Below are 26,310 nucleotides of genomic sequence, written 5' to 3' on the forward strand. Positions count from 1 at the left end.
AGCACACCAAACGATTATGTTAGGTCTGCACCTAGTCACATAAAAACACAGCCATTTTTCCAGCCAAAGAGAGGAGTCACAAAAAGCAGAAATAGAGATAAAATTAATCACTAACCTTTGATTATCTTCATCAGATGACACTCATAGGACTTCATGTTACACAATACATGTACGTTTTGTTCGATAAAGTTCATATTTATATCCAAAATATCTCAGTTTACATTGGCGCGTTACGTTGATAAAAGATACAACTGTTATGCATGGAACTTTAAACTTCTCCTTAATGCAACTGCTGTGTCAGATTTCAAAAAATCTTTACCGAAAAAGCACACCATGCAATAATCTGAGTACAGCGCACTGACAACAAAACGAGCCATACAGATATCCGCCATGTTGTGGAGTCAACAAAGTCAGAAATAGCATTATAAATATTCACTTACCTTTGATTATATTCATCAGAATGCAGTCCCAGGAATCCCAGGTCGACAATAAATGTTTGATTTGTTCAATAAAGTCCCTCATTTATGTCCAAATACCTCGTTTTTGTTTGCGCGTTTAGCCCAGTAATCCAAATTCATGAGGCACAGATCACTAGGTCCAGACGAAAGTCAAAAAGTTCCATTACAGTCCGTAGAAACATGTCAAATGATGTATAGAATCAATCTTTAGGATGTTTCTAAAGACTTTCAACTTTTGATTATGCTTCATGGTCACAGTGAAAACATCACTGAGTGTCCCGGTTTGGACTGAGTTGTTCACCCCTGGTACATTGTATGTAAAAACATTGAAATTATTCCATTAATCTACATGCTTTTTAGCGTATGCTACCCCAACAGTGTAGGCTCATGTGCTTGAGAGAGGCTGGATGCCCTCTAAACTCATTGTGTCACTCATTGTGTAATGTGTCAGGGAGTTTATTTAAGCCCCATGTCTCGCCATGTAATGTTATTTTCCCGGAACCCTTTAATCCAGTCATTACAAAAGTGTCACAGCCCTGCCAACCTGCCGTTCAGGAAAGCCAGTCCTCACATGGCGGCTGGCATTCAGGGAAAAAACACAAAGATGGCTTCCTGTGGAGAACCTGTTCACCGGTCACACCCGGGGAACCCAAATCTCACAATCATTCCAATCTGCCCAAAGCAAAGTGAAAATGAAACATTTATCCAGTCATAGCGGGCTTGATTGAAAGGCTTGTCGTCTCCGCGCCGCCGTATCTTTGAACGGCAATAATTTTCCTATTTAATATGGACGCCGCTCGGAAAAGGTCAGTTTCTCGCAAACACAACATAATCTTAGTTGCTCGCAGACAAGGTGACACGACTCATCGGCCAGGATTCGCCAAAGTCTCATCTGACCGGCGAAGAAGAAGGGAAGAAGAAGCAGTCTTTGGTAGGACTGCCGCAATCATAGAATTTTGTCAGCCGGTTATTGTCATGCAAATGACTGCCAGTAATTGAACGTTAATTAACATAAACATGTTTAGCATCTCCACACCATCACACTTACATGCCACTGATGCAAGACTTTGGAACGTCTAGGCCCCTACATTTAAAGAAGTCTAATAAATCAATTTAATATACACTCAGTGTACAAAATATTAAGAACACCTTTCTAATATTGAGTTGCACCCCCTTTTGCCCTCAGAACAGCCTCAATTCATCAGGGCATAGACTCTACAATGTGCCCGAAAGCGTTCCACAGGGATGCTGGCCCATGTTGACACCAATGCTTCCCACAGTTGTGTCAAGTTGGCTGGAGGTCCTTTGGGTGGTGGAACATTCTTGATACACACGGGAAAATATTGAGTATGAAAAACCCAGCAGCTTTGCAGTTTTTGACACACTCAAACCATTGTGCCTGGCACTTACTACCATACCCCATTCAAAGGCACTTAAATATTTTGTCTTGACAATTCTTCATCTGAATGGCACGCATACACAGTCCATGTCTCAATTGTCTCAAAGCTTAAAAATCCTTCTTTGACCTGTATCCTCCCCTTCATCTACACTGATTGAAGAGGATTTAAATGGTGACATCAATAAGGGATCAGAGCTTTCACCTGGCTATTAAAAATCAAATACAAATTCACCATAATTGTAGGCTAACTCTATAAGCACAATCAATGAACCAACAGCATCGCCTAGGCCTATACGTTATCTCCCAGACTCGTGGATAGAAAGATTGTAGCATAGCATAAGGCAACCATAAGGTAACCAGTCCATACAGTAATCATAATACAGTGCATTAGGAAAGTGTTCAGACCCCGTGACTTTTTCCAAATTTTGTTAGGTTACAGCCTAATTCTAAAATTAATTACATCTCTTTTTTCCCTTCATCAATCTACACATAATACCTCATAATGACACAGCGAAAATAGGTTTTTAGAAATGTTTGCTAATTTATAAAAATGTTTAAATAGAAATATCACATTTACAGTTGAAGTAGGAAGTTTACATACGGTATACCTTAGCCAAATACCTTTACAATTTCTGACATTTAATCCTTGTAAAGATTCCCTGTCTTAGGTCAGTTAGGATCACCACTTTATTTTGAGAATGTGAAATGTCAGAATAATAGTAGAGAGAATGATTTATTTCAGCTTTTATTTCTTTCATCACATTCCCAGTGGGTCAGAAGTTTACATACACTCAATTAGTATTTGGTAGCATTGCCTTTAAATTGTTTAACTTGGGTCAAACGTTTCGGGTGGCCTTCCACAAGCGTCCCACAATAAGTTGGGTGAATTGTGGCCCATTCCTCCTGAATCCTCCTCCGGCCTCCTTGCTCGCACAAGCTTTTTCAGTTCTGCCCACACATTTTCTATAGATTGAAGTCAGGGCTTTGTGATGGCCACTCCAATAACTTGACTTTGTTGTCCTTAAGACATTTTGGCACAACTTTGGAAGTATGCTTGGGGTCATTGTCCATTTGGAAGACCCATTTGCGACCAAGCTTTAACTTCCTGACTGATGTCTTGAGGTGTTGCGTCAATATATCCACATCATTTTCCATCCTCATGATGCCATCTATTTTGTGAAGTGCACCAGTCCCTCCTGCAGCAAAGTACCCCACAACATGATGCTGCCACCACCATGCTTCACTGTTGGGATGGTGTTTTTCGGCTTGCAAGCATCTCCCTTTTTCCTCCAAACATAATGTTGGTCATTATGGCCAAACAGTTCTATTTTTGACCAGAGGACATTTCTCCAAAAAGTACGATCGTTATCCCCATGTGCAGTTGCAAACCGTAGTCTGGCTCTTTTTTATGGCAGTTTTGGAGCAGTGGCTTCTTCCTTGCTGAGCGGCCTATCAGGTTATGTCAATATAGGACTCGTTTTACTGTGGATATAGATACTTTTGTACCCGTTTCCTCCAGCATCTTCACAAGGTCCTTTGCTGTTTTTCTGGATTGATTTGCACTTTTCGCACCAAAGTACGTTCATCCCTAGGAGACAGAACTCGTCTCCTTCCTGAGCGGTATGATGGCTGCGTGGTCCCATGGTGTTTATACTTGCGTACTATTGTTTGTACAGATGAATGTGGTAACTTCAGGCATTTATAAGTTGCTTCCAAGGATGAACCAGACTTGTGGAGGTCTACAATTTTTTTTTGATTTTCCCATGATGTCAAGCAAGGAGGCACTGAGTTTGAAGGTAGGCCTTGAAATACATCCACAGGTACACCTCCAATTGACTCCAATTATGTCAATTAGCCTATCAGAAGCTTATAAAGCCTTGACATCACTTTCTGGAATTTTCCAAGCTGTTGAAAGGCACAGTCAACTTAGTGTATGTAACCTTCTGACCCACTGGAATTGTGATACAGTGAATTATAAGTGAAATAATTTTTCTGTAAACAATTGTTGGAAGAATTACTTCATGCACAAAGTAGATGTCCTAACCAACTTGCCAAAACTATAGTTTGTTAACTAGAAATGTGTGGAGTGGTTGAAAAAGGAGTTTTAATGACTCCAACCTAAGTGTATGTAAACTTCCGACTTCAACTGTAAGTATTCAGACCCTTGACTCAGTACTTTGTTGAATCATCTTTGGCAGCAATTACAGCCTTGAGTCTTCTTGGGTATGACGCTACAAGCTTGGTACATCTGTATTTGGGGAGTTTCTCTCATTTTTCTCTGCAGATCCTTTCAAGCTCTGTCAGGTTGGATGGGGAGTGTTACTGCACAGCTATTTTCAGGTGTTCAAGTCCGGGCCCTGGCTGGACCACTCAAAGACATGCAGAGACTTGTCCCGAAGCCATTCCTGAGCGCTCTTGGGCAGGTTTTCATCAGGGATCTATCTGTGCTTTTCTCCTTTCAAATTTTCCTCAATCCTGACTAGTCTCCCAGCCCCTTCTGCTGAAAAGCACCCTGACAACATGATGCTGCAACCACCATGCTTCACCGTAGGGATGGTGCCAGGTTACTTCCAGACGTGACGCTTGGCATTCAGACCAAAGAGTTCAATCTTGGTTTCATCGAATAGAATCTTGTTTCTCACCATAGAATCTTGTTTCTCATGGTCTGAGAGTCTTTAGGTGCCTTTTGGCAAAATCCAAGCGGGCTGTCATGTGCCTTTTACTGAGGAGTGGCTTCCATCTGGCCAATCTACCATAAAGGCCTGATTGGTGGAGTTCTGCAGAGATGGTTGTCCTTCTGGAAGGTTCTCCAATCTCCACAGAGGACCTCTGGAGCTCTGTCAGTGATCATCAGGTTCTTGGTCACCTCCCTGACTAAGGCCCTTCTCCCCCGATTGCTCAGTTTGGCCGTGCAGCTAACTCTAGGAAGAGTCTAGGTTGTTCCAAACTTCTTCCATTTAAGAATGATGGAGGCCACTGTGTTCTTGGGGACCTTCAATGCTGCAGAACTTTTTTGGTACCCTTCCCCAAATCTGTGCCTCGACATAATCCTGTCTCTGAGTTCTATGGGAAATTAGTTCGACCCCATGGCTTGGTTTTTGCTCTGACATGCATTGTCAACTGTGGGATCTTATATACAGTTCCAGTCAAAAGTTGGGACACACCTACTCATTCAAGTTTGGTTTAATTTTTTTTATTAATTTTTTTTTACTATTTTCTACATTGTAGAATAATAGCAAATACATAAAAACTATGAAATAACACAAATGGAATCATGTAATATCCAAAAAGTCTTAGACAAATCAAAATATATTTTATATTTGAGATTCTTCAACGTAGCCACCCTTAAGCCTTGATGACAGCTTTGTACACTCTTGGCATTCTCTCAACCAGCTTCAACTGGAATGCTTTTCCAACAGTCTTGAAGGAGTTCCCACATAAGCTGAGCATTTGTTGGCTGCTTTTCCATCACTCTGCGGTCCAACTCATCCCAAACCATCTTAATTGGGTTGAGGTCGGGTGATTGTGGAGGCCACGTCATCGGATGCAGCATTCCATCACTCTCCTTCTTGGTCAAATAGCCCTTTAGTAGTGTGTCTTTTAGTAGTCATTTCTTTGCAGCAATTCGACCATGAAGGCCTGATTCTCGCAGTCTCCTCTGAACAGTTGATGTTGAGATGTGTCTGTTACTTGAAGTCTGTGAAGCATTCATTTGGGCTGCAATCTGAGGTGCTGTTAACTCTAATGAACTTTTCCTCTGCAGCAGAGGTAACTCTGGGTCTTCCTTTCCTGTGGCGGTCCTCATGTGAGCCAGTTTCATAGCGCTTGATTGTTTTTGTGAATGCACAATTGGCCCTGCGTCGTCCGGGTTAGGGTTTGGCAGGGGTATGCCGTCATTGTAAATATGAATTTGTTCTTAACTGACTTGCCTAGTTCAATAAAGGTTGCCGTGACTCCTTACCGTGACTCAATGGTCACGTGGAATTTGACTGCGGTCATGACTCATGACTGCCGGTGGGGTGGTAATACGGTCACCGCAACACCCCTAGTCTTTGGTTTGTGGCGTTCAAAGACATAATCCTATTTCTGTGATTTCATCAGACGATGAAACCTACTGGGTTCGATTGATTCTAGCAGAGTGGCAGGGGCCAAACGTAAAGTTACAATTTTTTCCCTCCCCTCACAGTCATTGCTCTCGGCAGTCACTCCACAAATGTGTCTATAAATACCTTTTTAAAGCCCAATAAATCCCCTGTATTCCTACCGCCACTCGCTATTGCTAGATAGATTCTGTGCAAAACACAATGGGAGTAAATCTAAATAGATGAACTTGCGTTCAACTGTATGTTGGTGAAGCTGCAGAATTGTGCTAGAGCGCCGGGATCCTTTCAGGGGCATTGTGTGTGATGGAACTGCAGTCAATCTCTTTCTCTCTCTCGCTTTCCACCTCTCTCTCTGTCTCCAACTCTCTCTCTGTCTCCCTCATTCCTTCTCTCCCTCTCTCTGTGGGCTGTGCCACCACAGCTCCAAACCATGAGCTCAAAATGTGGCTGGCTGCCAAGCTGCCCCAACCGTTATTGCACCTTCTGTACATTGAATTTTAATTCCAAGGCTGGTATTTTCACAAGGAATGGAAAGTAATTTTCAGAGCGAAAGGTCTTTGTTATGTTTGTTATGTTGCGACCGACTGTTTCAACATATTTTGTTAAAAATGCGGCAGCTTAGCTTTGTTCTGACTGACTCACACTGCATTCTGGTCTGTGTTTCTGCAGATAATGTATGTCGCACAACTGAGATTTGGTCAAAGTTCACATGCTCTTAACCCTTAAAGTGTGTATCTCATCCCCAAGCCAAAGAGAAATCAGACATAAATCAAAGGTTAACTGTCCAAAAAGTCAATTTCCCTTTTTCAGTCATTCGTCTCGAGATTATACAGGGAGATTTTATCCAAGACTCTAACCGCCTCATGTATAAACAAACATGATCATTTCATCTTTAAACAAGGAGGGAGAAAGCGTTTGGTTGTAAACTCTAGAGCCTTGTTCGGTTTCAATACTCTTACAATGCATCCTTCCTCCACACTTCCTAAAAGGAATCACTAACCTCAAATCAAATTTAATTGAATTGTATTACTCATGCGCCGAATACAAGAGGTGTAGACTTTACTGTGAAGTGCTTACTTACGAGCCCTTTCCAACAATGCAGTTAAAAAGTATGAAAATTCGCTAAAAAGATAAATGAAAATGGTAACATAATAACAGAAAAAAACAATATAGGAAGATTAATACCGAGTTAATATGCAGGGGTACGAGGTAATTAAGGTAATATGGACATGTAGGTATGGGTAAAAGTGACTAGGCAATCAGGATAGATAATCAACAGAGTAGCAGCAGCACATGTGTGTCCATTTGTGAGTGTGTGTGTGTGTGTGTGTGTGTGTGTGTGTGTGTGTGTGTGTGTGTGTGTGTGTGTGTGTGTGTGTGTGTGTGTGTGTGTGTGTGTGTGTGTGTGTGTGTGTGTGTGTGTGGGCGTGTGCGTGTGCGTGCACGTGCATGTGCATTTGTGTGTGGGTAGAGTCCAGTGAGTGTGCAAAGAGCCTGTGCAGGTCAGTGTAGCCATTTGAATAACTATTCAGCAGTCTTATGGCTTGAGGGTAGAAACTTTTCAGGAGCATTTTGGTCCCAGACTTGGCACTCTGTTACTGCTTGGGTAGCTGGAGTATTTGACAACTTTTAGGGCTTTCCTCTGACACCGCCTGGTATAGAGGACCTGTATGACGGGGAGCTCGGCCCCAGTGATGTACTGGATCATATGCACTGCCCTCTGTAGCGCCTTATGGTCGGATGCCAAGCAGCCATACCAAGCGACAATGCAGCTAGTCAAGTCGTGCACAGCTACTCAGTCATGGGTGAACAGGGAGTACAGGAGGGGACTAAGCACGCACCCCTGAGGGGTCCCCATGTTGAGGGTCAGCATGGGAGATGTGTTGTTGCCTACCCTCACCACCTGGGGGCGGCCCGTCAGGAAGTCCAGGATCCAGTTGCAGAGGGAGGTGTTCAGTCCCAGGGTCCTTAACTTAGTGTCGTCTGAGATTCCCAAAGATTGGAAAGCAGCTGCAGTCATCCCCCTCTTCAAAGGGGGGGGACACTCTTGACCCAAACTGCTACAGACCTATATCTATCCTACCCTGCCTTTCTAAGGTCTTTGAAAGCCAAGTCAACAAACAGATTACTGACCATTTCGAATCCCACCATACCTTCTCCACTATGCAATCTGGTTTCAGAGCTGGTCATGGGTGCACCTCAGCCACGCTCAAGGTCCTAAACGATATCCTAACCGCCATCGATAAGAAACAATACTCTGCAGCCGTATTCATTGACCTGGCCAAGGCTTTCGACTCTGTCAATCACCACATCCTCATTGGCAGACTCGATAGCCTTGGTTTCTCAAATGATTGCCTCACCTTGTTCACCAACTACTTCTCTGATAGAGTTCAGTGTGTCAAATCGGAGGACCTGTTGTCCAGGCCTCTGGCAGACTCTATGGGGGTGCCACAGGGTTCCATTCTTGGACCGACTCTCTTCTCTGTATACATCAATGATGTCGCTCTTGCTGCTGGTGAGTCTCTGATCCACCTCTACGCAGGCGGCACCATTCTGTATACTTCTGGCCCTTCTTTGGACACTGTGTTAACAACCCTCCAGACGAGCTTCAATGCCATACAACTCTCTTTCCGTGGCCTCCAATTGCTCTTAAATACAAGTAAAACTAAATGCATGCTCTTCAACCGATCGCTGCCTGCACAAACCCGCCCGTCCAACATCACTACTCTGGACGGTTCTGACTTAGAATATGTGAACAACTACAAATACCTAGGTGTCTGGTTAGACTGTAAACTCTCCTTCCAGACTCACATCAAACATCTCCAATCCAAAGTTAAATCTAGAATTGGCTTCCTATTTCGCAACAAAGCATCCTTCACTCATGCTGCCAAACATACCCTCGTAAAACTGACCATCCTACCGATCCTCGACTGCGGCATGTCATTTACAAAATAGCCTCCAGTACCCTACCCAATAAATTGGATGCAGTCTATCACAGTGCCATCCGTTTTGTCACCAAAGCCCCATATACTACCCACACCTGCGACCTGTATGCTCTCGTTGGCTGGCCCTCGCTTCATACTCGTCGCCAAACCTACTGGCTCCAGGTCATCTACAAGACCCTGCTAGGTAAAGTCCCCCCTTATCTCAGCTCGCTGGTCACCATAGCAGCACCCACCTGTAGCACGCGCTCCAGCAGGTGTATATCTCTGGTCACCCCCAAAACCAATTCTTCCTTTGGCCGCCTCTCCTTATAGTTCTCTGCTGCCAATGACTGGAATGAACTACAAAAATCTCTGAAACTGGAAACACTTATCTCACTCACTAGCTTTAAGCACCAACTGTCAGAGCAGCTCACAGATTACTGGACCTGTACATAGCCCATCTATAATTTAGCCCAAACAACTACCTCTCCCCCTACTATATTTATTTATTTATTTTGCTCCTTTGCAGCCCATTATTTCTATCTCTACTTTGCACATTCTTCCACTGCAAATCTACCATTCCAGTGTTTTACTTGCTATATTGTACTTACTTCGCCACCATGGCTTTTTTTGCCTTTATCTCCCTAATCTCACCTCATTTGCTCACATTGTATATAGACTTATTTTTCTACTGTATTATTGACTGTATGTTTGTTTTACTCCATGTGTAACTCTGTGTTGTATGTGTCGAACTGCTTTGCTTTATCTTGGCCAGGTCGCAATTGTAAATGAGAACTTGTTCTCAACTTGCCTACCTGGTTAAATAAAGGTGAAATATATATATTTTTTTTTAAGTGATGAGCTTGGAGGGCACAATGGTGTTGAACGCTAAGCTGTAGTCAATTAACGGCATTCTCAGATAAGTGTTCCTTTTGTCCAGATGGGAAAGGGCAGTATGGAGTGCAATAGAGATTGCATCTTCTGTGGATATTCCAGTCTGTGCTAGCGAAACAGTCCTGTAGCTTAGCATCAGTTGACATGCTGGTAGAAATTAAGTAATCAGGATTTTAGTTTTCCTGCAGTAAAATCACCGGCCACTAGGAGCGCCACCTCTGGGTGAGCATTTTCTTGTTTGCTTATGGCCCTATACAACTCATTGAGTGTGGTCTTAGTGCCAGCATTGGTTTGTGGTGGTAAGTAGACAGGTACAAATAATATAGATGAGAACTCTCTTGTTAAATATGGTGGTCTACAGCTTATCATGAGGTATTCTAACTCAGGCGAGCAGAACCTCGAGACTTCCTCACAGCGCACCAGCTGTTGAAAACAAAGAGACACACACCACCCCCCGAGTTTGCCCAACGCTGCCGTTCTGTCTTGCCAATGTATAGAAAAAAACAGCTAGATTAAAATTTTCCTTGTCCTTGTTCAGCCACAACTTGGAGAAATAACGGATATTACAGTTATTCAGATCACGTTGATAGGCTAGTCTCTAACAGAGCTCGTCCAGTTTATTTTCCAGTGATTGCACGTTCGCCAATATAACGGACGGTAGAGGTGGTTTATCCACTAGCTGACGTAGTCTCGTCAGGTATCCCACACGCCGGCCTCTATAACGCCACTTTTTCCTTCTTCGAGTGTCAGGGATTTGGGCCTGGTCTGGGATGAGCAGGATGTCATTTGCCTCCGACTCATTGAAGCAAAAATCCTCATCTAAATCGAGGTTAGTGATCGCTGTTCTGATGTCCAGAAACTCTATTCGCTCATAGAAAAGGATGCCGGAAACATGTACAAAATAAATTAAGATCAGCTCAAAAAAACACACAAAATAGCACAATTGGTCAGTAGCCCGTAAAACGTCTGCTATTCTCTCCAGTGCCATTGTAGTAGCCTGACCTTACTGGATTGGTGTCATAAACCTTTCCACTAGCTTGCCTTCACCAATTATGTGATATCACTATCAGAAAGGAGGAAGGAATTCTGCATTTAAATCATATTTTAACATGTTTACCTCTCTGTGCTTCCTGCCTTTTGGCATCAGGTACCTTAATTTCCAATAGTGAGCATAATCAAGCTCATAACTCCCTTATTGGAAATATAAAAAGTTAGAGACTCATTAAAGAACACAGCCCAATATTTCCTCTGACATGTGAAATTGAACACTATGTTTAACACCGTGGTGTTTTCTCTTACACAACAAGTGGCATTACATTTAATAGCCAGTTTATTTACGGTGAGGGACCATCCAGGCTTTACAGAGCTTTACAGAGATTGCTGATTCTGTTGGTTGTACTCAATTGTACAGCTCTTCTGTGTGCCGTAAACCCTAACCCGATAGAAGGACCAAGGATGGTGGAGAGCAAACTTGGCCTTTGAGGAAAACCTAATCTACAATGGCTAAAATAGTGGTCTCTTATCATTGTAGTTTTTATAGTAGACTATTGTTGTGTTCTTTTTCTGCTTACTACGGTTGTCATTCATTGTATACAACAATAGTCAAAGGCAATAGAGAGAGAATTTACTTTGACTAAAAAGTACAGTGCTGGCAAACAGTTTGGACACACCAACTCATTCAAGGGTTTTTCTTTATTTTTACTATTTTCTACATTGTGGAATAATAGTGAACACATTAAAACTATGAAATAACACATAACACACACAACACGTAAAAAAAGAAACATCCCTTTTCAGGACCCTATCTTTCAAAGATTATTCTTAAAAATCCAAAGAACTTCACAGATCTTCATTGTAAAGGGTTTAAACACTGTTTCCCATGCTTGTTCAATGAAACATAAACAATTAATGAACATGCACCTGTGGAACAGTCGTTAAGACACTAACAGCTTACAGACGGTAGGCAATTAAGGTCACAGTTCTGAAAACTTGGGACACTAAAGAGGCCTTTCTACTGACTCTGAAAAACAACAAAAGAAAGATGCTCAGGGTCCCTGCTCATCTGCGTGAATTTTCCTTAGGCATGCTGCAAGGATGCATGAGGACTGCAGATGTGGCCAGGGCAATAAATTGTAATGTCCGTACTGTGAGATGCCTAAGACAACGCTACAGAGACAGGACGGATAGCTGATCGTCCTTGCAGTGGCAGACCATGTGTAACAACACCTGCACATGATCGGTACATCCGAACATCACACCTGCGGGACAGGTACAGGATGGCAACAACAACTGCCTGAGTTACACCAGGAACGCACAATCCCTCCATCAGTGCTCAGACTGTCCGCAATAAGCTGAAAGAGGCTGGACTGAGGGCTTGTAGGCCTGTTGTAAGGCAGGTCCTCACCAGACATCACCGGGCAATAATGTCGCCTATGGGCACGAACCGACCGTCGCTGGACCAGACAGGACTGGCAAAAAGTGCTCTTCTCTGACGAGTTGCGGTTTTGTCGCACCGGGGTGATGGCCGGATGCACGTTTATTGTCGAAGGAATGAGCGTTACACTGAGGCCTGTACTCTGGAGCGGGATAGATTTGGAGGTGGAGGGTCCGTCATGGTCTGGGGCGGTGTGTCACAGCATCATCGGACTGAGCTTGTTGTCATTGCAGGCAATCTCAACGCTGTGCGTTACAGGGAAGACATCCTCCTCCCTCATGTGGTACCCTTCCTGCAGGCTCATCCTGACATGACCCCCCCAGCATGACAATGCCACCAGCCATACTGCTCGTTCTGTGCGTGATTTCCTGCCAGACAGGAATGTCAGTGTTCTGTCATGGCCATTCAAGAGCCCGGATCTCAATCCCATTGAGCACGTCTGGGACCTGTTGGATCAGAGGGTGAGGGCTAGGGCCATTCCCTCCAGAAATGTCCGGGAACTTGCAGGTGCCTTGGTGGAAGAGTGGGGTAACATCTCACAGCATGAACTGGCAAATCCGGTGCAGTCCATGAGGAGGAGATGCACTGCAGTACTTAATACAGCTGGTGGCCACACCAGATAATGACTGTTACTACCCCCCCCTTTGTTCAGGGACACATTATTCTGTTTCTGTTAGTCACATGTCTGTGGAACTTGTTCAGTTTATGTACCAGTTGTTGAATCTTGTTATGTTCATACAAATATTTACACATGTTAAGTTTGCTGAAAATTAATGCAGTTGACAGTGAGAGGACGTTTATTTTTTTGCTGAGTTTAGGTAAGCACAGTCAAAATCCTAGAGGAAAACCTGGTAACCTAAAACACAAGGCCAAATATACACTGGAGATGCTTACCAAGAAGACATTGGATGTTCCTGGGTTGCCTAGTTACCGGTTTCACTTAAATCAGCTTGAAAATCTATATCAAAACTTACAAATGGCTGTCTAGCAATGATCAACAACCAACCAGAGGTTGATGAATTTAAAAATAATAATTTGCAAGTATTGTACAATCCAGGTGTGGACAGCTCTTAGAGATTTATCAGAACGACTCACAGCTGTAATCACTGCCAAAGGTGATTCTAACTCAGGGGTGTGAATGCTTATGTAAATGTGTCTGTATTTAATTTTCAATTAAATTTGCTAAAATGTCTAAAAACATGTTTTCACTTTGTCATGGGGTATTGTGTGTAGATGGGTGAGAATGTTTTATTTATTTAATCAATTTTGAATTCAGGCTGTAAAACAACAAAATGTGCAATACTGTAAGTCAAGGGGTATGAATACTTCCTGCAGTGCCGCCTGCCATCAGTAATCCTGTCTTATTGATTGAGAGATTCAAGGGGCTATCATCATTAAGTAACGTAATAGATGCAAAGCATTGAATAGATGCAAAGCATTGAATATTTAGATGCAAAGCATTGAATAACTGCAGGCCACTCCCACACCATATGAAGGAATGTGAAGTGGCTCTCAAGGGATCCTTGTTAGGAGGAAATGGTTTGCATGAATAATTCGGAAGTGCTTAAGCTTTACAAGAGCGAACAATAACTGATATCAAGAAGTTAGGAGTCAGTAATGTCTGGGCTTCTGTACTGGCTTGCAGTAATCATTTGGGTACCTGTCAAAGAAAGATGATAAATTGAGAGTTGAAAGTTATTCACAAAGATGTTTTTGCATGCTTATTCAGAAACTCTTAAATGTTAAGATAACTTGAAGAATGGCAAGGGAAAAGTGCACATCATAACAACCGTAATATATACACAATTCAAATAAAGTGATTCGTCTTTCTGAAACTGATTTTGTATAGTGCATTGACTAACCTCAAGTAATTTACTTTTGTAGCACTTTTTTTCTACTCTTTGCTGTCTTTAAAGAATATCATGTTGATAGGCATCAGCCTGCAAGCAAAGTTTTTGGGTTGACAAATTTCATATAACAGTTGTCAGAGAAGCATACAATGGCTGAACATTGGTCTCTTAAGTCGCAGAGAGAGTAATATCTTTATTGCATAAATAAAATAAATGAAAACATGGCGGAATGTGTTGACTTTGAAAATAGGCTTTTAAATCAAAGGAAATGATCTCTTTATTGACTAGGACTAATATTGTAGGGAACACAGTGAGCAGTTGAGAGTTGGGGTCAATTTGATCGTAAACGTTATCTTGATGTTAGTCAGTAAACAAACTTAAAATGTATAAATTGATGGTTCGGATTACGGGACGCCAAAGTCATATTATTCCATATTCTATTCCAATTAAAGGTTTGTTCAGATTCAACTAGATCTGTGGACAATACTTTTTTAATGGCTAGCTCAGAATATGAGTTTTCACATTTTTGTATATATATTATAGAGAATCAGTCTATCTGGGGCCCAGATATTTTATTTAGAAATCCTATCTTTGGATAGTTCGGTAGTTGGGTTACCCAAGGGACTCTGCAGGCCAGCATAGCTGACCTAAGTTGTAAATATCGAGGGGAAAAAAGAAAAAGGAAGTTGCCTGTTAATGTGTATGTATCTTTCAAATCTTGGAATGTTCCCAAACCATTACTGTTCATGATATTGGTAAGGGTACGGTTTCCACATTTGGAACTTTGGGGGGATGCAAAAGACCGCTCTTCAGATCGCAAGGCTTTATTGTGTAATATTGGTATATGGGCATGCCATTCTACATTTAAAGAGTAATTCAGAATGGCATGCGATCAAACTCAACTTCATTGTGGTCACACATGCTGAGCTTAGGTACGATATTATCTAGTGAGCTCCAAAAGTATTCGGACTGTAACAAATGTTCTGTTGTTTTGGATTTGAAATAATAAAATGTCTATGAGGTTAAAGTGCAGACTGTCAACTTTCATTTTAGGATATTTTCATCCATATCAGGTGAACCTTTAAGAAATTACTGCTATGTGTATATAGTCTCCCCATTTCAGGGGACTAAAACTATCGGGACAAATTCACTTATATGTGTATTAAAGTATTCAACAGTTTAGTATTTGGTCCAATATTCCAAGCACACAATGACTCTACAAGGTTGTTGGATGCGTTTGTTGTTTGTTTAGGTTGTGTTTCAGATTATTTTTATATAAATAAGAATATATGTTTCGAAACACTTCTACATTAATGTGGATGTTACCATGATTATGGATAGTCCTGATTGAATCGTGAATAATGATAAGTGAGAGTTACAGATGCAAAACATTTTTAGCCTCCCCAGGGGTACGCGCAATGCCGTCTGGGGTATGCCAAATAAAAATGTGATTCACATTTCTAAAAAAAATGATATATATTTTCTTTACATATATATACAGTTGAAGTCGGAAGTTTACATACACTTAGGTTGGAGTCATTAAAACTCATTTTTCAACCACTCCACAAATTTCTTGTTAACGAACTATAGTTCTGGCAGTCGGTTAGGACATCTACTTTGTGCATGACACAAGTAATTTTTCCAACAATTGTTTACAGTCAAATTATTTCACTTATAATTCACTGTATCACAATTCCAGTGGGTCAGAAGTTTACATACACTAAGTTGACTGTGCCTTTAAACAGCTTGGGAAATTCCAGAAAATTATGTCATGGCTTTATAAGCTTCTGATAGGCTAATTGACATCATTTGATGTATTTCAAGGCCTACCTTCAAACTCAGTGCCTCCTTGCTTGACATCATGGGAAAATCAAAAGAAACCAGCCAAGATCTGTAGACTGTAGTTGTAGACCTCCACAAGTCTGGTTCATCCTTGAGAGCAACTTATAAATGCCTGAAGGTACCACGTTCATCTGTACAAACAATAGTACGCAAGTATAAACACCATGGGACCACGCAGCCAATATACCGCTCAGCAAGGGAGATGAACGTGCTTTGGTGCAAAAAGTACAAATCAATCCCAGAACAACAGAAAAGGATTTTGTGAAGTTGCTTGGGGAAACAGGTACAAAAGTATTTATATCCAGAGTATAACGAGTCCTGTATCGACATAACCTGAAAGGCCGCTCAGCAAGGAAGAAGCCACTGCTCCAAAATCGCCATAAAATAGCCAGAGTACGGTTTGCAACTGCACATGGGGACAAAGATTGTACTTTTTGGGGAAATGTCCTCTGGTCTGATGAAACAAAAATAGAACTGTTTGGCCATAATGCCCATTGTTATGTTTGGAGGGAAAAGGGAGAGGCTTGCATGCCGAAGAACACCATCCCAACCGTGAAGCACGGGGGTGGCAGCATCATGTTGTGGGGTTGCTTTGCTGCAGGAGGGACTTGTGCATCTCACAAAATAGATGGCATCATGAGGAACGAAAGTTCTGTGGATATATTGAAGCAACATCTCAAGACATCAGTCAGGAAGTTAAAGCTTGGTCGCAAATGGGTCTTCCAAATGGACCATGACTCCATGCATACTTCCAAAGTTGTGGCAAAATGGCTTCAGGACAACAAAGTCAAGGTATTGGAGTGGCCATCACAATGTCCTGACCTCAATCCTATAGAACATTTGTTGGGCAGAACTGAAAAAGCGTGTGGGAGCAAGGAGGCCTACAAACCTGACTCAGTTACACCAGCTCTGTCAGGAGGAATGGGCCAAAATTCATCCAACTTATTGTGAGCTTGTGGAAGGCTACCCGAAAGGTTTGACCCAAGTTTAACAATTTAAAGGCAATGCTACAAAATTCGAATGGAGTGTATGTAAACTTCTGACCCACTGGGAATGTGATGAAAGAAATAATAGCTGAAATAAATCACTCTCTCTACTATTATTCTGACATTTCACATTCTCAAAATAAAGTGGTGATCCTAACTGACCTAAGACAGGGATTTTTTTACTAGGATTAAATGTCAGGAATTGTGAGTTTAAATGTATTTGGTTAAGGTGTATGTAAACTTCCGACTTCAACTGTATATACACTACCGTTCAAAAGTTTGGGGTCACTTAGAAAATATTTTTTCAATAATTGTTGTCCATAACATCAAATTGATCAGAAATACAGTTTAGACATTGTTAATGTTGTAAATTACTTTTGTAGCTGGAAACGGCTGATTTCTAATGGAATATCTATGTAGTTGTACAGAGGCCCATTATTCTCAACCATCACTCCTGTGTTCCAATGGCACGTTGTGTTTGCTAATTCCACAGCTGAAAACTGTTGGGCTGATTAAAGAAGCAATACAACTGGATTTCTTTAGACTAGTTGAGTATCTGGAGGATCAGCATTTGTGGGTTTGATTACAGGCTCAAAATGGCCAGAAACAAATACCTTTCCTTCTGAAACTCGTCAGTCTATTCTTGTTCTAAGTGACCCCAAACTTTTGAACAGCAGTGTATATATAGTATACATATTTTTTTTTTTTCACATTTTCAAACAGTCCATTTATATTTTCCAATGGGGCTATACATTTGGGTGAGGTTTTTTTCTCGCCTGAGTAGCCTCGTTTCACTGCCAAAATTAAAATTAAACCTCCAGTGTTCAGCGAAATAACACAATGTCAAATACAGGTAGCCTAGTCCAATAATTAACATTCAATCACATTAACCGTTACTTTCTTGTGGGAAACCTTCACTCTTGCACCGACATTTAGAAATGAAACATGACAATTAGGAAAATAAGCCACATGAGTTTTTTGAGCGAGAATAACGATGATTCTCGAGTGGTAAGACTGGCTAGGACAGGCAAGCCCCATACTATTGTGGAGGACGTAATACTTCCTGCTGCTGCGGATATGGCTGGGACAATGCTGGGGGAAAAGGCCCAAAAAACTATACAGACAATATCTTCATCAAACAACACTGTTTCACGATGCATCAGTGACATGGCAGGAGATGTTTTGAAACAATTACTGCTTTGCAGATAAGCCAGTGAATTATATGCATTACAGCTGGATGAGTCAACAGACGTGGTGGGCCTGGCACAGCACCTGGTATATGTCCGTTATGTTAATGGGGGGTCAATTAAGGAAGACATTCTCTTCTGCAAACGACTGGAAACCAGAACAACATGAGAGGATATTTTAAAGTATATTTATAAGTACTGGACAGCTTTGTGACATCACATGGACTTTGGTGGTCAAGATGTGTTGGTATCTGGATGCGCAAAAGCCAATGCAGGGAGACATAGTGGAGTGGTAACGCATGTGCAAGCAGTTGCTCCCGACGCCACTTGGGTACACTGCAGCATCCACCGAGAGGCTCTTGCTGCCAAGGGAATGCCTGACAGCTTGAAAGACGTTTTGGACACTACAGTGAAAATGGTTAACTTTGTTAAAGCAAGACCCCTGAACTCTTGTGTACTTTATGCAGTATGCAATGATATGGGCAGCGACCATGTAACGCTTTTACAGCATACAGAAGTGTACTGGTTATCAAGAGGCAAAGTATTGACACGTTTTTTTTTTAATTGAGAGACGAGCATAATTTTCATTTGTCTGACCGCTTGCATGATGACGAGTTTCTCGCATGATTGGCCTATCTGGGTGATGTTTTTTCTCACCTGAATGATCTGAATCTAGGATTACAGGGACTCTCCGCAATTATATTCAATGTGTGGGACAAAATTGAGGCAATGATTAAGAAGTTGGAGCTCTTTTCTGTCTTCAGTAACAAGAACGACACACAGGTCTTTCCATCATTGTATAATTGTTTTGGTGCACAAAAGAACTCAAGCTTATGGACAATGTTAAATGTGATATTGTGAAGCACCTGAGTGAGCTGGGTGCGCAATTACGCAGGTACTTTCCCGAAACAGATGACACAAACAACTGGATTCGTTACCCCTTTTATGCCCTGCCTCCAGTCCACTTATCGATATCTGAACAAGAAAATTCAACAAGCGATTCTGTGGAAATTTAATTTAATCAGAAGCCACTGTCAGATTTTCTGTTTTCTTGCCTTGGCAAATCGCGCTGTTAAGACACCGATGTCCTTTGCAACCACGTACCTATGTGAGAGTGGATTCTCGGCCCTCACTAGCATGAAAACTAAATACAGGCACAGACTGTGCGTGGAAAATTATTTAAGACTGAGACTCTCTCCAATACAACCCAACATTGCAGAGTTATGTGCATCCTTTCAAGCACACCCTTCTCATTAACCTGTGGTGAGTTATTCACAATTTTTGATGAACAAATAAGGTTTTATATGTAAGATGGCTAAATAAAGAGCAATATTATTGATTATTATTATTTGTGCCCTAGTCCTATAAGAGCTCTTTGTCCCTTCCCACGAGCCAGGTTGTGACAAACTCACACTCATTCTTATGTTTAATAAATGTGTCATATAGTGTGTGTGTGGCAGGCTTACAATGATGGCAAAAAACAACATTTGAAAGTGCGCTGACCCTGATGCTGGAGGTTGAGAGAAATGTACTGTATAATTATGGGTCGGAAAATGGATGTGTCAAATGGTCGTGTCCCTCCGCTTCTCCATTTCATAACCAAACTGACCAGTGTACTGTACATGCATGTGAGCATATTATTGGAAACTGATGAAATGATGCCGACAGAATGCGCCAACCATCCTTGGGACAGCTAAATTTAACAGCGCTTGTCACTTACACAAATGTCTGTTATGCTACATGTCAAAATAACCCAGGAGGAGTTGGAAAATAGTTGTTAAGGCATGTGAACGCGGTCCTAGAGTTTCAAACTGAGATTCCTAAAGAATTTAAATACTGTCAAGCTTAAAGGGATAGTTCCCCCAAATTACAAAATGACATATATTGGGGATATTGACTTGCATTGGCTTTGTTCCACAAATGCTAAAACATTAGAATTTGGAGACTTCTCTGAGATATGTGGTACGGTAGCGTCCCACCTAACCAACAGCCAGTGAAATTGTAGGGCGCCAAATTCAAAACAACAGAAATCTCATAATTAAAATTCCTCAAACATACAAGTATTATACACTATTTTAAAGATAAACTTCTCGTTAATCCAGCCAAAGTGTCCGATTTCAAAAATAATTTACGGCGAAAGCACACCTTGCGATTATGTTAGGTCAGTACATAGCCACAGAAAAACACAGCCATTTTTCCAGCCAAAGAGAGGAGTAACAAAAAGCAGAAATAGAGTTAAAATGAATCACTAACCTTTGATGATCTTCATCAGATGACACTCATAGGACTTCATGTTACGGTAAAGTTCATATTTATATCCAAAAATCTGAGTTTAGGCGGGATGCTACTGTCTCACTTGGCCAAAAGCCAGAAAAAATGCAACCAAATTCAAATAAAATACTATAAAAATCAAACTTTCATTAAATCACACATGAAAGATTCCAAATTAAAGCTACACTGGTTGTGAATCCAGCCAACATGTCAGAATTCAAATAGGCTTTTCGGCGAAAGCAAACAATGCTATTTTCTGAGGATAGCAACATTGTAAACAAAGAGAGAGAAGCATATTTTGACCCTGCAGGCGCGACACAAAACGCAGAAATAAAAATATAATTCATGCCTTACCTTTGACGAGCTTCTGTTGTTGGCACTCCAATATGTCCCATAAACATCACAAATTGTCCTTTTATTCGATTAATTCCGTCGATATATCCAAAATGTCCATTTATTTGGCGCGTTTGATCCAGAAAAACACCGGTTCCAACTTGCTCAAACGTGGCTACAAAATATCTCAAAGGTTACATGTAAACTTTGCCAAAACATTTCAAACTACTTTTGGAATACAACTTTAGGTATTTTTTAACGTAAATAATAGATAAAATTGAAGAAGGGATGATCTGTGTTCAATACAGGATTAAAACAAACTGTAACATGCTTTCTGGTTACGCGCCTCAAACAAAAAGTACACTTCACTCGACTCTCGTTCTGAACAGGGATACTTCTTCATTACACAAAGGAAAAACCCTCAACCAATTTCTCAAGACTGTTAACATCCAGTGGAAGCGGTAGGAACTGCAAGAAGGTCAATTAGAAATCTGGATTCCCAATGAAAATCCATTGAAAAGAGAGTGACCTCAAAAACAAAAAAATCTGAATGATTTGTCCTCGGGTTTCACCTGCTAAATAAGTTATGTTATACTCACAGACATGATTCAAACAGGTTTAGAAACTTCAGAGTGTTTTCTATCCAAATATACTAATACTATGCATATCTTATCTTCTGCGGATGAGTAGCTGGCAGTTGAATTTGGGTATGCTTTTCATCCAAACGTGAAAATGCTGCCCCCTATCCTAGAGAAGTTAACAAACCAAAGCATGGGGATTGTTGTCATACCTTGTCCATAGACTGCTTACAGGGCAAGTACCTCAAATCAAATTGTATTTGTGACATGCTTTCATAAACAACAGGTATAGACAAACATTACGGGCCCTTCCCAACAAAGCAGAGAGACAAAATAAATAAAATAATAACACGAGGAATAAATACACAATGAGTAACGATAACTTGGCTATATACACAGTGTACCAGTACCGAGGGAATGTGCAGGGGTACGAGGTAATTGAGGTAGATCTGAAAATATAATCTCAGTGCAAGAGGCTTCACTACAGTCCCTGGTTCGAATCCAGGCTGTATCCCATCTGGCCGTGATTGGGAGTCCCATAGGGCGGCACACAATTGGCCCGGCGTCATCTGGGTTTTGCCGGGGTAGGCTGTCATTGTAAATAAGAATTTGTTCTGAACTGACTTGCCCAGTTAAATAAAGGTTAAATAAAACAAATAAAAGATCAAAAACAGTAACAGCAGCATATGTGATGAGTCAAAAGACTTAGTGTGGAAACGGACAATGTAGGTAGTCCTGGTAGCTATTAGTTAAATAGTTAACCAATAGCTACCAGGACGAACTATTCAGCAGTCTTATGGCTTGGGGGTAGAAGCTGTTCAGGGTCCTGTTGATTCTAGACTTGGTGCATCAGTACCGCTTGCTGTGCGGTAGCAGAGAGAAGAGTCTATGACGATTTGGGTGGCTTGAATCTTTGACATCTTTTAGGGCCTTCCTCTGACACTACCTTTATAGAGGTCCCGGATGTCAGGGAGCTTTTTCCTAGTGATGTATTGGGCCGTACGTAAACCCTCTTTAGGGTCTTGTGGTCAGATGCCAAGCAGTTGCCATATCAAGCGGTGATGCAGCCAGTTAAGATGCTCTCAATGGTGCAGCTGTCAAACTTTTTGAGGATCTGAATTGATATGTACTTTTGGAATTTGTGTGAACTATCCCTTTAAATGTGACTAAAAGAACCTACACAGTGCTTCAAAATAGCTTTTTTGCTATTATTGATCCTAGTTTGAATCCATAGTCCTTGTCTGGGAAATGGAGCTAAATGGTGGTATTGAGCAAAATATACTACTGTAAGTGATGAAGGAAAGTAATGAATATAATCTCTCTCTACTTGCAGTCCATCGATCCCGGGCAGCAGTTCACGTGGGAGCACTCCAACCTGGAAGTCAACAAACCAAAGAACAGATATGCTAACGTGATAGCATACGACCACTCCAGAGTCCTGCTGTCGGCTATTGACGGTAAGCAGCTCTCCCCTTGCCTTGAATTGACTGTCAAGTGACTGTCTACTTCTATACAGTACCACTGTCTTCTGTGCCATAGGAGTACTAGCATACACTGAGCTATGGTATCTAGGGCTGTGACGGTCATGGAATTTGGTTTAACGATTATTTGTTACGCGCACGCACACGTACGTACATACATACGTACATACGTACGTACATACATACGTACATACATACGTACATACATACGTACATACATACGTACATACATACATACATACATACATACATACATACATACATACATACATACATACATACATACATACATACTAATTAACCAATTCCATTGAATATCTCCCATAGAGAGAAAACATTAAAAAAATAACATAAACAAACTGGCGCTTCCGCGCCAGTAAATGGATGCTAATGGGAAGAAAACTGATAAATAAAGACATTCAGAGTCCCTTTGCAGTCTCCCAGACAGCTCATGCAGCTGAGAGTGTTGATGGACCCCATTAACTAGCCATAAACACACATCTGTGCGGCCACATCGAAGCCTTCGCGAGGGAGGAAACCGCTACTCTGCCAGACAGGCTTGTGGGACTTCCCCCTGGAGCTCCTAACAAAGCCTTTGGCAACCAGGACTTCTTAGATTAAGTTATTTTGGCGTAAGGAACATGTCTGTATAAGTAGCTCACCAAGCTAGCAACTGACTGTCGGGATTCGAATTGAGGACGTTTTCCTCGGGTGCTTTTGGAATCCGCTGATGTGTGGTAAAATGTGTGGTAGGCTATTAGCGTTGACTGTATTGAGGGGAATTGGGTGATACTGTAACTCTGTCGTTATAGACCCACATAACAAAGTCATGATAGTGTTCTAACAGATGTCATAAACAGTCATGTCAGATGATTGTAACTGACACAACACGTTCAGTATCATCTATTGACTCATAGTCGTTAATTATGTCCACAACATGTTGTTATAGTTGTGTTCCATAAGCCAGACTTGAAGACCACTTGATTTATTCCTTTGTACGCTACCACAGGACTTTAGTTGGCCAACCTACGTGTCCCCCCCCCACTTTGAACTCCGAACAATTCATCAAAATTTGTCTCTTTTCATTGTAACATTCCTCACCAGATGAATGCACGTTATGTAAGCAAACATCTGTATAGTCAGTTTTCCACTATGCTCTGCTCCAAAGCTGTCCCTAGACTTTATTTGTAACTCAGTTGAGACGCAGTTCAAAGTGGACCAACTTGAGTCACTGGCCAGCTGTTTCTCAATAGGTCAGTGCAACTAAAATGGAGATCACAACATATCCTAATTATGGTTTTCTGTGCTTGACCGAGGAGCTTTTAATGTCCAGGTATACTGGTTATTCTCCAATTGTTGGAACGTTATGATACCGTCATAAATTGTGATAGCAGGCCGATGATGTATTAGCAGAGAGAAGCAGACTCATGACCTCTTTCCTGAAGGAACAGGCCAGCATAGAACTCTAAAAGAGGGCTTTTACCAAAAGTTACTTCAGTGTGGATTATGCCTCGTAAAACGGATAACCATTAAAATTCCAACCACACACATCACTTTTAGCCTTTTTTAAGACACATTGCCAAATATGTAGGTGATTCTTTGATTGTTTGCCAGTAAGTTTGATATCTGCACCATGTTATTATTGTGTTTCTTTTTTGATAACGGTATTGAACGTTTTGCAAGCAGATGGATGCGTTTTGCACAAATTCTGAGTGACACTCCGGCCATCTGCAGAGAAACCAAATATGCTTCCAGACACTGTCTTGTTTTCATTAAACCATAATAATGTCTCTTTTTCCTTACACGTCCCTTTCATTTTGAAAGCTGGGGGCTTAATTGTCTTTATCCCTTGTCCATTATGGAAATATACAGCCAGGCAACGGCTGCATGAAAAGGTTTAGCAGGGAAAAGGAAGGGAGGGAGAAAAAAGACGCGTAAGAAATGTCGGGTTTTGAATGAGCTCACATTTTCTTTTCTAGTCTTTTCTTTTTTTGCACTGAATAAGTTACCTGGGAGAAATAGGGAGTGGTGGATGAAAGGGGGGAGAGTTGGATCACGGGCGGCTGGCTATGCAAACGTGGCATCCATGCAGATGAGACTTATCTTGGTAGACCATGTGTGCGCTGGGCCCCCAACTGCCAGTCCTGAAGCATTGACTAGCTGTCAGCTCCGTCTTCGCCTCTCCCCGGATTGGGAAAAAAAAAAACTGCTTTCATTTAGCAACCGGTGAGAAAAGGAGAGTAGGCGGAGGTTGTGGAAGAAAAACAGTTTTGCCTGGTTTCGTTGTTTGTTTTTCTCTGTGAGGTTGAGGGGAGAGGTGGGGCGGAGGTTTTTTTCAAAGCTAAACTTTATCTCCGCCTTGAAGTTTCACTGTAGATAGCGGAAATGCTCTTTTTGGAGTCATCAAAGTTACATTCAAGAGTATGATAACAATTGACACAGTAATTCAACTAGTAGGCAGCCATTTTGTGTGGATGGATGACACAAAAGGCACACAATGGCAAAGCCTAAACGAAAAACACAGTACACTTAGACTGTATGCCTGGGTAGTTCCTGGCTGAGTAAACTAACTCTGGATTTGTGCCCTTTTAGTCAGAAAGAACTCAGTCAGGATTAAGTGTTGTTCAATGTCAAAACAACTCAAGGTATTGAATAGCAGGGGTCTGAACCTCTAAGCACTAGCAGAGTGACTTCACTTTTCACAGTACCTGCTAGTCTAGTGGATGGACTAACGCTATTGATCCCAATCAAAGCCAAAGCCACTGTTGTGTCGCTCATCGTTTTTCCCCCGTCTGTCGTACAACCAAAGTTAATCACTCCCCACACACAGACCCCACACAAGTATGTACACACACACCAAACCCCCCCCCCCAACCAGACACCATCCATTCTAATCACTTTCCCTCATATTTTCTAGGTATCCCTGGAAGTGATTACATCAATTCTAACTACATTGACGGCTATAGGAAGCAGAATGCATACATCGCCACGCAGGGCTCGCTGCCCGAGACATTTGGTGACTTCTGGAGGATGATCTGGGAACAGCGGAGTGCCAACATCGTCATGATGACCAAGCTGGAGGAGAGGTCCAGGGTAAGCACAGATCTGGAATCAGCCCTATGGGATTCATTATTCATTTGATTGTCATGCACAGGTCTAGGTCTGTTACACAGATCCATTTTTATCCTACCCTGACATTAGCCATAGTCGCCGAAACAAAATGGAGTAATTCTACAAATGTACATTTAAATATATGGCAGAAGTGTCATATCATTGGATTTGTAAAGTAGAACATGTCTAAATATAATTATGTCTTCGTTATATATTCTACCTCAGTCGTCTACATTTTGATATCAGTGTATGTGGTCTGTAAAGCAAACATACTGGAATATAATTTCAGATACCAAATTAGCTGTAATTCAATTCGCCTATTTTCCATTGTTTACTTCCAAGCTTCATTCCAACAGCAACATCATAGCCTAACCCATGACTCATCATGGCTAACCATTTGCTTCTGTGATGCAAATACAACATTTAACATTTTCCTAGAACCCATTCCTCCTTTCATTC

The 26,310-nt window shown here is 41.5% G+C and overlaps 1 protein-coding gene across 50 annotated transcripts in view; it reads left to right on the forward strand.

The window, feature by feature from the left end:
- The window catches only part of LOC129835195 (receptor-type tyrosine-protein phosphatase delta-like), a 678,254-nt gene that overhangs the window by 627,650 nt on the left and 24,294 nt on the right, over nucleotides 1-26,310 (forward strand). For all 50 annotated transcript variants that reach the window (XM_055900635.1, XM_055900637.1, XM_055900636.1 and 47 more), the window contains 2 exons: nucleotides 22,593-22,716; nucleotides 25,658-25,833. In XM_055900635.1, the coding sequence (XP_055756610.1) occupies nucleotides 22,593-22,716; nucleotides 25,658-25,833 (300 nt within the window). The remainder of the gene's footprint in view (nucleotides 1-22,592; nucleotides 22,717-25,657; nucleotides 25,834-26,310) is intronic.

Source organism: Salvelinus fontinalis, chromosome 36 (genome assembly GCF_029448725.1).
Source record: "Salvelinus fontinalis isolate EN_2023a chromosome 36, ASM2944872v1, whole genome shotgun sequence".
NCBI lineage: Eukaryota > Metazoa > Chordata > Actinopteri > Salmoniformes > Salmonidae > Salvelinus > Salvelinus fontinalis.